We start from the raw sequence: 13,812 nt of genomic DNA on the forward strand, positions 1-13,812 counted from the left end.
GAAAATACCTCTTCTACTGTTGCATCCTTGACTGCCTTTCCAAAACTCTTCAACCAACATAAGAAGCAGGCATTCTGGACAAACTAAAATGTCTCTTCCTTGTCGTGCATTTTCCTCACCACGCTTAAGCACTCCCCATGTTGGAGTCTGAAATCTCATTAGGTAGGCTCTCTGCTTCCTGCCTGTCTTTGCTTTTCTGAATAGTGGAGTTATTTCCTTTATCTGCAGACAGACTTTTCTCACTGAATCCAAACTACAGTGGAAGAGTTAGAGTTTTGTAGTTGACAAAAAAAAAGTTAATCTTTTCTTCTCTCCCATTGCTACCTTTGTCTTAAGTCAAATTTTGGTCTCTTGTTTATCCTAATAAGTGATAAAGTCTGAAAACTAAAACACATATCACAGGCTACTAGGAACAGGAGAGTGAATGAGGGCCATCTTGATTGTCCCCCAGGGTCACCTCACTTGCAGGTGTTGCAGTATCAATTGCAGATTCAGGTCAGGCAGAAGCAGTTTATAGCTACATGAGAGAGAACACACAGCAACAAAGGTTCAGCCCTCTGATACAAACTGACCTAAAAGAAAGTACTAGGGTGTATACACACTTAGAGCAGACATGCACTGCTCTGTGAAGGGGATTGGGATATGGCAGAGCAGTATCTGCACAGAAGGGAACTTTGTTCCAGCAGATGTACCCGTGTGTGTCTGATAACTCAGTCTGCAGCCATGTGGCTTCAACATACCTCTGTTCAGCTCATTCATATCTCACTTGTGGTGCTGCTGTGCTGTTGACCAGCTTTTTTGCTTATTGAGGTCTGCATCCACACAGGTTACAGATGCCCTGCCAAAAAAACCATACATAAATGTTTTAAGTATCCAGTCTTTCACTAGTGTTGAAAGCAGCCTGAAAAACTTATGATCGATCTTGTTTTGCTTTGTCTGAACACTCTTTCACTGAAGAGATTATGATCTAGCAATCTAGGGAACAGTTAGCTGCCTTTTTTTGCTATTTTTCTTTGCTTCTAAGGTAATCTTGTTTCTGGTTTGGTGCTGCATTAATATTTTATTTCATAGATTTTTGTGTTGCACTTGGTAACTGAATGATTTACTTAGTTTTATGAAGCAAAACCAAGTGGGAACAGATTGATGTGAATTTCAGTGCTGCATTTCTTCCTGGCTTTTAAAAAGTAAACTGCAAAAATGGTGGTGCTTAGCTAATGAATAGATGGTTTTTTACTCTTGTGAGTGTAGAGATGTCTGGAGGAAGATGACTTAGTGTTAGAGCATTATTTAACTGAAGATAATAGTTTGCATGCTCACATTGAAGCTGTACTGGTTAGTCTGTCATTCTTTCCCATCTTCAGCTGTTAGTAACACAAGGTAACTATGCACTGTTGTAGAATCTTGTGCTGTACCCTAACTGGTTTATTTTGTGAATTTGTTTATTTCAATTTAATTTTTTAACTTAGTTTACTGGAATGGTATTTTGTTTAATTTTAGTTATGGTCTTTAAGTGCAGCTGTTCTCTGGCCAGATTGATAATGCCAACCATTTACACAGTGAAAAGTTTTTAACATCTAATTAAAACTTCTGATTTTGTTTAGTTATTTATTCTGCAGAATGAGAATTCATATCTTATTTGTTACATTCCCCACTAGACTTCTCACTAAAAAGTAGTCTGTTGTCATCAGAAAAGTGACTAAGTATTGGTGTCGTAACATACTTTCTTGTTTAGCTTAGAGCCTTGAAAAGCACACTGGGTTTTCTGTATGTGTTACAAGCCAGAAACCCTCTGTGCAGTCTCTTGATTTGTTTGCATGTTCTTCTGCTCTTATCACCTGCCAGCAGCATCTCTATGTAAATGAAATTTCTGCTGTTAACAACATGAAAGACCTTATTCCTGATGTTTGTAGTCACAGGGTTATATCTTTAAATGTGTAGGAATGCTTAGCAGTGTGAAGAATATGCTTTTTTTTTTTATCTTCCTGCCGTGTAAAGCAATCTCAGTTACCAGTCTGACATGAAACACTCCACTAAAACAGAGTACCTTGTGTTCAAGTCTTGCTACTGAAATAGCTCTGAAATATTCAAAATGAAGTTCAAGGAATAGTAATTAAAGGATAAGGTCACCTCTTGTAGGAGACTTGTGTTGATTTTGCAGTTTAGCAGCTACATTTTAATTAAAACAGCACAAACATTCTGAAGCTTTTTCAGTTGCAACAGGGATACAGACTTTTTCCTGCAAAACAGCAAGCTTGAGTTGGCTGTGCTCTGTTGTGCGCATACCAGGCTGTACGTTTTCAGCAATATGTGTATGGTGAGATATAATGCTCCTAATAATGTTGCATTTTAATTTAGACAAATGTAAAAAGCAAAGCTGAACTGAGTGGTGTTGCTAGTAAGAAGTCAGTATCTGTAAGTGTTCCTGAAAGAATGGGTGTGAGGACTGTTGTTTTTTTGCTCTTAATAGTTCTGTGCTTCTGTTTCAAGTTGCTGCTTAACCTCAGTGTTACAGCAGTGAAGAGATAATGGTTCTTTGTTCTCAGGCTGTTGTATTAGGTGATTCTTTACCTTGATATCAAAAAAAGTTGATATCATTAGAACGATCTGCATGTTTTCTTGTTTGAAGCTGGTGGGTGTAAGCAACAAATAACATTTGACACTTCATCACTGATTTTAGTACAGAATCATGATTAGCTCAATGTAAATTTCTGCCTTAATTAGTTTGGCTGCAACAGTGTTACCACTTGAGCTACAGGATGAAATTATGTCACAGAATCACAGAATCAATCAGGTTGGAAGAGACCTCTGGGATCGAGTCCAACCGTTGCCCTGACACCACCATGTCAACTACACCATGGCACTAAGTGCTGTGGCCAGTCTTTTCTTAAACACATCCAGAGATGGTGACTCCACCACCTCCCTGCGCAGCCCGTTCCAATGTCTACTGACCCTTTCTGAGAAGAAACGCTTCCTAATGTCCAACCTGAACCTCTCCTGAGGAAGCTTGAGGCTATGCCCTCTTGTCCTATCGCTAGCTGCCTGGGAGAAGAGGCCAACTCCCACTTCTCTACAACCTCCCTTCAGGTAGTTGTAGACTGCAATAAAGTCACCTCTGCGCCTCCTCTTCTCCAGGCTAAACAACCCCAGCTCCCTCAGCCGTTTCTTGTAGGTCATACCCTCCAGACCCTTCACCAGCTTGGTCACCCTCCTCTGGACTCGCTCCAACACCTCAACATCTTTCTTGAAGTGCGGGGCCCAGAACTGGACACAGGATTCAAGGTGTGGCCTCACCAGTGCCAAGTACAGAGGGACGATCATTTCCCTAGACCGGCTGTCCTTCCAAAGGTGCAAAGAATTTTGAAATAGTATTTATTTGGCTATTTTGTCTACCTCCTTAAGCAAGACTTTTCAAGGCTGAGTTTAGTGTTTCATCTAGCGACACTGTCAAACTTCCTTGTGGTGATTTCAGTTTCTCTTGAGACCTCGGGTCGTATCATTGTTGGGACACTGATTATGCAATTCTGCATAAATACTGTTTAATGTCCTTGCTTTCAGAACAGTTTTCTTGCCTGCTCTATAATCCTCCTCCCAATCCTTGTAATTTCAATAATCTTTTAATCAATCCCTCCAGCCTCCTTCACGTTCACTAGCAAGCAGTAAGAATCAAAGCATAATGTTCTCTTGATGTTTCAAAATTTGAGTGCAGTGTCCTAGGTCTGCTCTTTTAAGCAGTGTCTTGAAACTTTGTAGTGATATAAAAGCATTGTTTTGATAGTGCCTCTGCATTCCTTAAACATGCATCATGGATTTGTGATGACATTTTGATGTTCTGGAGAGAATATGCTACTGACTTACTTAAATTAGGGATGTCTAAATCAAATTATATAGGTGAGGTTTGTTCTTTGCCAATCAGGAGTGCAGACCTGTGTGAATATACTCAAGGGTCTTGGCCTGTGCTGGGCCTCTTCAGTCTTTTTCTCAACTGTTTTTGTCCTGCTACATTGCAGATATCCTCGAAACAAAAAAAATAATAGTGGTCTTAAAATAGTAAATTATTGGCATATTGTGGGTGATTAGGTAGAGATGAAGGGAATGGACTTTAAAAAAAAATCGTGGAGATTATTATTCAAAGAGGCTGCTCCTTAAAACTGTGCACAACTATATGAGAAGATGAGAAAATATTAGTGACTTGCTCACTATGGGAGTTTTGGAAGTGAATTTTTGGAGGAATGATTTAAATGAGGAAAGAGATCCAGATACACTCTATTCATATGGAATCCAGAAACTGGGCAGTATAGCCATCTGGGCCAGATAGTAACATGCCAGAGTTACATCATTTAAAATGTAATGTTTCAACAAATGGTCTTTGTTTTAAGCATTGTGTGTTCTCCATTAAAGATGTTCATGCATCCTCATTAGGCTTTCTAACTGATACCTGCAATGAATGCTTATCAGTAAGAGCAGAGGCTAGAGGAATGAGTTAAACATTGAAGGCATCTGTACAAAATCCCTAGAGATGGTTTTGTTGCAACTGATGTAAACGAGCAACTGTCCAAATACAGTGTCTATTTTGAAAACTCTATTCTGAAAGCCTTGAAATGTGAGATAACAAGCCTCAGATGGAAGAAATGAAACATCATTCATGGTGGTGGGTGTAACCTGAGAGACCTGGATTTTAGACTTACAGCTTGAACAGTTCTATTTCCTGGTATTAACTCCAATGTGTTCTGTTTCAGTTATGCAAAAGGGGACTTGGATATATCATACATCACTTCCAGAATTGCTGGTATGATAGCTGTGTATGTTTTAAGAATATTTTCTGTTTGTTCTTAATATATGAAAAATGTGAATACTTCACCTGGAGTTTGTTGTTCTGTCTTAGTGATGTCCTTTCCAGCTGAAGGTGTAGAATCTGCCATCAAAAACAACATAGATGATGTGCGGTTATGTCTGGACTCTAAACATCCTGGCCACTATGCTGTGTACAATCTCTCTCCAAGAACATACAGGCCTTCAAGATTCCATAATAGGGTGTGTATGGTTTTTGTATATTTCTGTAAAAGGTCTTTCAGTGCAATGTCTTGATTATACCTTCAGCTTTTTATTGTGAAACATGTTAAAGTAGGCTGCGTAATCCAAAAGATCACAAAAGAATAAGTGTAAACATAAGGTCAAAGGGTAACCTATATCCTGCTTGCTTTTGCTTTCAATCCAAACTTAACTGATTGAAGAATAACCTTTAATCTTACTGACTAAAGTCTGTGTTTCCTAGACTACTGATATCTTTGAAAACATGTACAGATACCTTATATGCTTCAGATTTAAATGGAGAATACTTAACATAATTAAAAATCTTACAAAAATTTCAGTCTCTCCTATGTTCAGAGGTTTTCCTTTATCAAAGGTGTAGTACTGCTTTGGCAACTGATTTGTACAACCTGTTTACTGGACTTTCTCCTTGTCCCACTACATAGCATTGACTCCATACAGCTCAGCCTTAGCTGATGGCTTGTTGCTACTGCTTGAAATATTGGTGTAGCTTAGCTGGGCCTCTTCTAGCCTTTCTGGCTATGTCTCTGATACTAAAATGAAGACATTTGCCTAATTCAGTAACAAGGTAGTGAGGACAGCTTGTTAGGTGCTGAGGTACTGGAGTTCAGTGTCTGCTCCTAAATACACCTCAACTGTCCTGTATGTAGCTCAGTGGTGGAGACTGTTACTGTGTTGTGAGTTGTCTAGCACTGGCCACATTAGACCTCACCTAAAGTCTGTAGTGATAATGCCCCTTCCCCACAATACTGATTGCTCAGAGGAGAGTCTAGAAGCATTATTTGTTATAGGAAACCCCTTTTGAGCCTTATGCTGCAGAGACATCCTTAGCACTACTTCAGCTATCCAAGTTCACTTAAACTTTCAGGCTGAGGTATGGTTAATGTATTCTATCTAGAGCTTGTCACTTCCTTCCTCCTGTTTCATTGTAAATTTGTAAATGAGAGAAAGTATTGTCACACCTGAAAAAACAGCTACTGCCTCTTTGGGTGGATGCAGTCAACTTCTTTATCTGCATCTGGTTCAGTATGAGGTTCAGGCAGAGGCTGTTGAACATGAAAGGCAAAGCTTAATCATGCAGGAAACCTTCTGCATGATTATTTGGAGCAGGTACCTCAAAGTAAAGTCTTCAGCAATGCACTAGATTGCTGGAAAGTCCACTGGGGCTCACATAGTGAACACAGTGAAGTGAACGGATTTATTCCTCATCCAACCAAGCTATCAGTCTCTGTTAAGAAATGATAAATTCTGTCACTGGGAACTTGTTTACCCTGGGCATGTTTTTTCAGTTATGCAAGTCTGAGGTGTCTATACACTGATATTCCAGATGTATTGGTACTTTGAATGGTAATATAAGCACAGCTAAAATGATCTGGAACTCTTTGGTCTACATTGCTTTTTGACGTTCATTTTGTGTTATGATCTTTGTTTTGCTGGGAAGTAATAGTAGATCATAGGTCAAAGCATTGTAAGTTCCTGCCCGCTTTATTGGCTGTGTGTGTTTAGGAAGTTTCTGCAAAACATTGTCTTTTATTTAAAAACAAAAAAGGCAGCTATTTTACTTGGAAAACAAACTCTTTAAATGTATTGGGGAAATTTTGCCTGTCCATTTTTGAAATCTAGATGCACAGTGGGCAATACTGACTGACTTAACTTCATTATTCAGTGCTGGGTGAGAGCAGCCATGCAGGATGCTAAGGAAACTTAGTTTTTCTTTAGTGCCTGCAAAAGATGATTATGACAAGCCTTAAACTTGATCAGACAAGAATAGCTTCTGAAATTCTTAATTCTGACACTTTGCTTAGTAGGTATTTATGAAATTATATATTCTTGCTTTCTTGCTGTATGTTAATGGTAGTCTTGAAGTAATCTCTGCTAGTTTTGAGTCCTACTTGGAATAAGTTGCTCAGAGAGGTTGTACACTCTCCATCATTCTGCTAATGATGAGAACATTTTGAGCTTAAAACATAGCCAAAGGAACAGAAGGTAATGTTATATTTGTTACATCTTGTAACAAAACTAGTGTTTGAGTAGAAAGTAAACAGTAAATCAGAAAAAAGTCAATTCTCTTTGCTTTTTTAAATACCTGCTTTTCTAGACTGCTTTCTGGTTTATAGCTGCAATACAGCAATATGATTGTTTCACTGCTATTGTAATATTTGAGAAGTACTGAAGCCCACATTGAATGATGTGGTGAACAGTAATATAAAGGACTGTTTGCCTTAGCTTTTATTCATTCAGTGGTGACTTTGCATAAGCTTTCACTAACAAAAGAACATTCAAGTTAAATCTCTCACAAAGTGATGCTTTCTGAAACAGCCCTTTTTTAATTAAGATACTAGAATACCGTGAAAAGCTGTAGGAGACTTTGTATGTCAGACTGTTTCTTTCAGCCTTTTTTCCCTGAGTTTGGCACAAAAACAATCCCATTGAGAACTTCTTGTGATAGTTCAGGTAATTCATCTGAGAGTAAGCCTTGAACTCTTTTATTTGGGTAGAAGACGTGTTGCTGATAGCAAAACTTGGTCTCTCACATTCAGCAATCATGGTCCTAGTTAAAAGAAATAGAAGCAGCTTGCTTTGTAAGTTGTTTCCTTGGTCCTGGCAGAACATCTACTGTTCAGGAGTTGCAAGTGCTGAAGAATCAGGTTTCATATACCACATTCTTACCAGACAGTTTAATTTGAGAACATACTCTTAGCAGTGAAGCTGATTATTTAGTAGTGTTTTGTAACACTGACTGGAGAAGGAATATTAGTTAACTACTGGTTTGCTTTTACATTTGTCTTTTATTCAAAGAGCCTCAAGTGTTTCTGGTTTGTTGTGTTTTGGTTTTTTTTGTTTGTTTTGTTTTGGTTTTTTTTGCTTAAGAATATATGCACAAATCAAGTGGAAAGCTGTTTTACTTTATTCCTTGCTATAAGAATTTCAGATAGTAATCTGGGTTGTTGATACTTCTAGTGCAGCAGACTATAGACAGGACTGGAGTTTCATTGCCCTTCATGCTCTAAAGTGGTGCTTACACAGTATGAGACTCCTTTTCTTGAGCATCTTGCTTAACTTCTACCTGAAGGTGGCATTAAAGTGTAAAACTGCCTCTTACATAAACAGCTTATGCTATGCAAATATATGTGACTGTGTAATCTTGTTTCTTACCTCTGTCTCTCTTGTTGCAGGTTTCTGAATGTGGCTGGCCAGCAAGACGAGCACCAAATCTTCAGAATCTTTATAGCATATGCAAGAACATGCATTTATGGCTGAAACAAGACCAGAAAAATGTTTGCATTGTGCACTGCCTTGTAAGAAATTGGTTTAAGTCTGAAATGGTTTGCTCAATCCAGCTTTAATGTGAATAAGGGTGCTAGTATCCACTCAGTTTGTGAATATTAATGGCTTTCTTTACTGTGAGGCCTGGGGGCAATTCCATCCTGCTATGTCTTTAGAAAAGTTATTTGAATCAATTTTCTCCTTAGGCGAATTAGTAGGATAATGTAGCCCTTGCTTACTTGCATGTAGTGTGGAAGGTAGGAGGGATTAAGGCAAAGTAGCCTTTGGGAGAAAATCTGCTCTACTATTTCAGTGTTTGCTCTATTTTTTTTGTTCATGTTTTCTGAGTGACAGCTGGGTGTACACTGCATGTCCTGCTACTGTCCATTGAAAATGTAATCTGTATCTGTGGAATTGCAGAAACTGACTATGAGACTTTTGGTGGAACTTGCTTTTCCTGGCAGCAGATCACTGTGTAACTTGCACTGTTCTCTAATGTATCATTAACCTTGATATAACTCAAAAAACTGATAAAACTCTCAATAAGGAGCCACCTCATGTCAAACTTTGGGGGGGAAAAATGATTTTAAAGAATAGTTACTGTGTTCAAGATCTGAAAAGATGGGATTACTGTTATGTTTGTGTAAGAGAATTGCATGCAAAATTTTTACATTCTTATTTTCCTGCACAGTAAAAAGAGAAACATCACAGTTGTTACAATGCTTATGATGCTGCTGGAAAGCATTCAAAACCAGTCCTTTGATATGGTATAGTAGTATATATGGAATATCACTATCAGAGTCTAAAAGAGGATTTGTTAATCTGTCAAAGTGTACTTCCTTAGTTTTTGCAAGGAAAAATCAGTTAATGCCAGCTCCTGAAAACTGATGGGATTTTCAGTGCTGCTGTGAGGTTAGAAATCTAATTCTGTATTAAAGCGATACTTAAGAGTTTCTCAGTATGACGTGATTGCTGGTCAAGTAGGTAAGAAGCAGATATGATGAATTAGCACCATTTTTTGTAACATCTTTCCCTTTAAGTGTTTCCTTTAAGATACGTAACTCATTCCCTTTCCTCATGTGTGAGGGAAGCTTGTGTATATATATGGCTGCAAGCAGATGTGATGTGAAGAGCATACACCAGAACGACTAGAAGTGAATGGTAGCTGCTATATGTGTCTTGGATTCGTCTGCCTGGAAATTTTTGTAAATTTAACAGCTAGGTAATCTAGGTTGAAAAGAATGCTTTATCTGGTAGAGACAGAATATTTTAGTCTAATACACCAGAAAAAAACATGATTTGCTTCTTGTAAAGGTGAAACTTCCTCTAGGTGGCAGGATTCAGAACTAGGTAGGGCTTGCTGGTCTTCTGATCTTTTCTATAGAGGTTTGCAATAATGCAGTGAATTGTTAAATTTTTACATTGTAATTTGAGTGATCCAGTTGAGAACAAGCAGTTGAAAACAAGGCTTAAATGGCAGCTCTCTGCTTCAGCCACAGTTAAGTCTTTCTGGACTGGCAATGACTGGGATCTGTTTTTAACTGGCATCCGGTTCTGTTGACATCACGAGGCTGTAGCACATATGCCAGAGGCTGGAGTAACTCCTGGACATCTGCAGTAACACGTTGCTCAGTGTAATTATGTGGGGCCAAGATTGTCTTTGGACAAGATTGTCTTGGTGGAACTTAATGGCAAAGAGACTTGCAACTGGATATGCTGCAGCTCTTTGACAGTGCTTAAGTGTTCTTCAGATAGCTGTATTAGACCTGTGTTTAAATGAACCACGTTAACATAATTATACACACACTAGGAAAAGTTATGTTAATTTTATGAAGATTACTTCTTTTCAAAATAGTTTAGATACAAAACTCCTCTATCTAGTTTTTTGAGGCTTTGGGACAGACTTATGCTCAAAATGTAGCTCTTTCCAGTCACTTTTTTATTGGTGCCGTAATGATTGCTTATGCCTGAGGATTTTTTTATTTTTGTAGCCATCATCCTTGTAAAAACATGCAAGGAAAAAATGAAATTCTTACTATCTCATCCCTGTATTGGAGTGTTTCTTTTGCTCCCATTCTGCAACTTATCAAGCTTCTTTCTGAAGTGCAAGGTTCTGTCATCAGATTTGCTTACTAATAAATAAGATACTCTTTATTTTGAATGCTGTATTTCTGGTTGTAAAGTGGTCTTTACAGTCTTGTAAAGTTGTCCTCTGACTTCATGCCACAGTTGCAGAGGGTTTGCTGTGACTTGCTTGCTGACTTCTTTGTACAGTGATTTTTCTCCCCTTGGTGTGGTGCTTTAATTTGGAAGTGGCTACAAGTAATGTACATAGGTCACTGCTTGTCATGCTGATCCAGTGTTGTTTCATTCTTCCCTTGTATTCATTAATGTTTTGTCCTCAGTGTAGCTGTTTCAGGGTAGGGACCATGTTTTTGTTCCGTCTGTGTGAAATTTAACTGAAAGGCAGAGTCCAGTGCATAGAATCATAGACTAGTTTAGAAGTGAGTTCTGGAAATCATTGGGCTTGCTAGTTACACCAGCAGTAGCAATATTGATTTGCTGAAGTGCTCTTTAAAGATCTGGCTCTTATGGTGCTGGCAGACCTTCTCGTTGATCTGAGTGAGGTTGGAATAGAAGCCTGGCTTTGAAGGAAATGCCTGTTAAAACAAGTTGAGGAAAAACATTTCCTTCTTCCCCACTTCAACGCCCATATACCAAATGACTACACAAAAGCCTGTTCAGTGTTGCTAGCAAACAAACTTAAGAGGTTCTCTTCTGTCGACCATTACCTCTTCTGGATCCTCAGTCTTTTATAATGTAGGGATGAATCTGGGATGTGTGTAGCTGTGGTCCTTGCAGAAGGAGGTTCAGTGTTTTAATTTCCTTTTCTTAGTTCTGTGGCAAGCTATTAATCTCAGGCAGTTTTAGTCAGAAGACTAAAGAGTTTAATGTGGCTTAGTTCTTCTGAATCTTAGGACTTCTCTTGTAGCAGAAGTCCATGGTTATCAGCCAAAACCAGCACTGAACTGAGGTTTCAGATAGCAGCCAGGAAACAAACTTAAAGATTGGTGTTAGTGATAGTAAGGTAATAAACATAACTGAAAATTTCAAACAGTGTTAAGCTAAAGCAGTTATTCACATTTGAGCAAGCAGGTGTATCTTTTGTATTTTGGGGAAATCAAGTGAAAACATGTCACATTCAGATACGAACTTCAAGTCTAATGATTGCACTAGACCTTGGACTTGGTTACTTTAAATATGGAAATAGCATGTTCATCAGTAATGTTTGTAATGCTTTTTCCATTACGTTTAATAACAAAGTTACAATTCTTTTTTGTAGGACGGAAGAGCAGCCTCTGCTGTTGTAGTCTGTTCTTTTCTGTGTTTCTGTCGTCTCTTCACTACTGCTGAAGCTGCAGTTTATATGTTCAGTATGAAACGCTGTCCCCCTGGCATTTGGCCATCTCATAAAAGGTACAGTATCAGTGTGTTTATAGGGTACTGTTGAAGCAAGTAGTTATGCAGTTATGAATATGCTACTATTTTTACAGGATGCTTTCTAGGAAGATAAATTATTTCAATAGTGTCTGTGTTAGAACAGCAAAATACTTGGAAAAACAGATGTATCATGAGTAGAGAAAGTAATGAATTTTGTGAGCCCTTAAGTTACTCACAATGTTCTTGTCAAAAGTGAGTCAAGCATGATCTGTAGTGAAGAAATGTTGGAATGAAAACACAGGTATGCAGTGCTTTTGAATACTCTCAGGTATAAAATCCTCTTCCACATGTGTAAGTTTTATTCCATGATTACTAGTTTATTACAGATTATGCTGTTGTACAGACTTATTTTGAGTATATTTAGTGGGTCCTCTGCAAGATAATTTATATTAATGAGGATAAATTTAAAGCCTGTAGGAAGCTTTGAGGTTACTAGCTTCAGAACTGCTGTGCAACTTTGATCCATTATGTGTAAGATACAAAACAAACAGTTCTTCTGGTTTGGTGTTCAAGGCCTTTGAAAAGAGGGGTTAGTTTGTTTTACAAGTGAATATATGTAAAGCTACAAACCTAAGGCAATGTCTGGACTTGTCTGGAAGGTGGGACATGGGTGCAGATGAGTTCAGATGCAGTGCTGTATTCAATTTTCTGGGCAGTATATTTTTCTGTTGTGATACAGCCATCAGGCTTTTGTACAGAAACTGTTGCTGTCCATAAATTGAGAGGCTGGCTAGAGATCATAAATATTTCTCCATGTTCTTATTTCATTTTCCTCTTGTGAAATTCTGTCAGATTTGAAAATCCGTTTGCTGGAAGTGCTGTTAAGTGTTATCAGTGTTTTATTGTTATCATTTGTCACTGCTCAGTGGCTGAATAAGAACAGAATGTAACTCCTCTATGTGTTTACCCATTTTTAGTATTTGGTTCTCTGGCTTTGGTTTTGGCAGATACATTGAATACATGTGTGACATGATGGCTGAAGAACCTATTATTCCTCACAGCAAGCCAATCCTTGTCAGATCAATTGTCATGACACCAGTTCCTCTTTTCAGTAAGCAGCGTAATGGCTGCAGGCCTTTTTGTGAAGTTTATGTGGGAGATGAGAGAGTAACCACTACCTCCCAGGAATATGACAAAATGAAGTAAGTACAGGTTATGATTTGCTCTGAAACAGCACATTACGTTTTTCTGGACTGACTTAAGTATGAAGTCCTTACTGTGAGGTGAAAGCATGATTTTGCATGTGCCCATTGAGCAGAAAGCTTCTTTAATGTACAGAACAGCTCCTCTGTGCACTTTCAGCTGATCTTGAAAGGTAAGTCATGGGCAAGAGACAACATGGTTATAACAGAGCTTGGATCTGTTCCTGTAGAAAGTGGGGTGATGGTGGGGTGGCACAGCACTGAGAGGCAGAGGTGAGCAAGACCCTCTTTCCTCTCACTCCGTGTGGTGTAAACTAGGGAGACTGATCTCTGGTGTACATGTACTGAACTGAACATCATGTCTCAGTCATGGATACAGTAAGGATCCCCCAGGCACGGTCGCTGTTTATTAGCCCCTGTACAACTCTGGTGTCTGCTGTTGTAGTACAGCACAGGAATTGCAAATGGTACCAGCACTACTAGGTGTAGATAGTCACAGACAGAGGAAAGATGAGAGAATACCAAAGTCCTTCTAGCTTTCCTGTAAATACAAGCCCTGTAAGGAATTCAATGAGTTTAAAGAGAGCAGGAACAGAAACAGCTGTGGAGTGTTATAAGAATTATTTTCCTCTCTTTTTCTCTACCACTGTCCCTCAATGGGAGTCCTAACATACCATAGCAGTGCAGCTACAGTTTCTCTCTGCACATTTCTTTGGAACAGCTTTCTTCATAATATCCTGTCTCTTGCATTTCCCAGCAGCTCCTTGAAGACATGTTTCTCCCATGTTTGATTTGAGAACTGTGGCTCTAAATATGTGTTGCTCTGCTGTAGGCAACTGTTAATATTGTTATT

At 38.6% G+C, this 13,812-nt stretch overlaps 1 protein-coding gene across 4 annotated transcripts in view; it reads left to right on the plus strand.

Moving 5' to 3' along the window:
• GAK (cyclin G associated kinase) overlaps positions 1–13,812 on the plus strand; it is an 86,055-nt gene that overhangs the window by 34,975 nt on the left and 37,268 nt on the right. For 3 of the 4 annotated variants that reach the window (XM_068422433.1, XM_068422435.1, XM_068422436.1), the window contains 5 exons: positions 4,737–4,786; positions 4,865–5,031; positions 8,226–8,348; positions 11,660–11,793; positions 12,765–12,959. In XM_068422433.1, coding sequence (XP_068278534.1) covers positions 4,737–4,786; positions 4,865–5,031; positions 8,226–8,348; positions 11,660–11,793; positions 12,765–12,959 — 669 coding nt within the window. The remainder of the gene's footprint in view (positions 1–4,736; positions 4,787–4,864; positions 5,032–8,225; positions 8,349–11,659; positions 11,794–12,764; positions 12,960–13,812) is intronic. The other variant, XM_068422434.1, reaches the window with a different exon arrangement.

Source organism: Nyctibius grandis, chromosome Z (assembly GCF_013368605.1).
Source record: "Nyctibius grandis isolate bNycGra1 chromosome Z, bNycGra1.pri, whole genome shotgun sequence".
In the NCBI taxonomy this organism is placed as follows: Eukaryota; Metazoa; Chordata; class Aves; order Nyctibiiformes; family Nyctibiidae; genus Nyctibius; species Nyctibius grandis.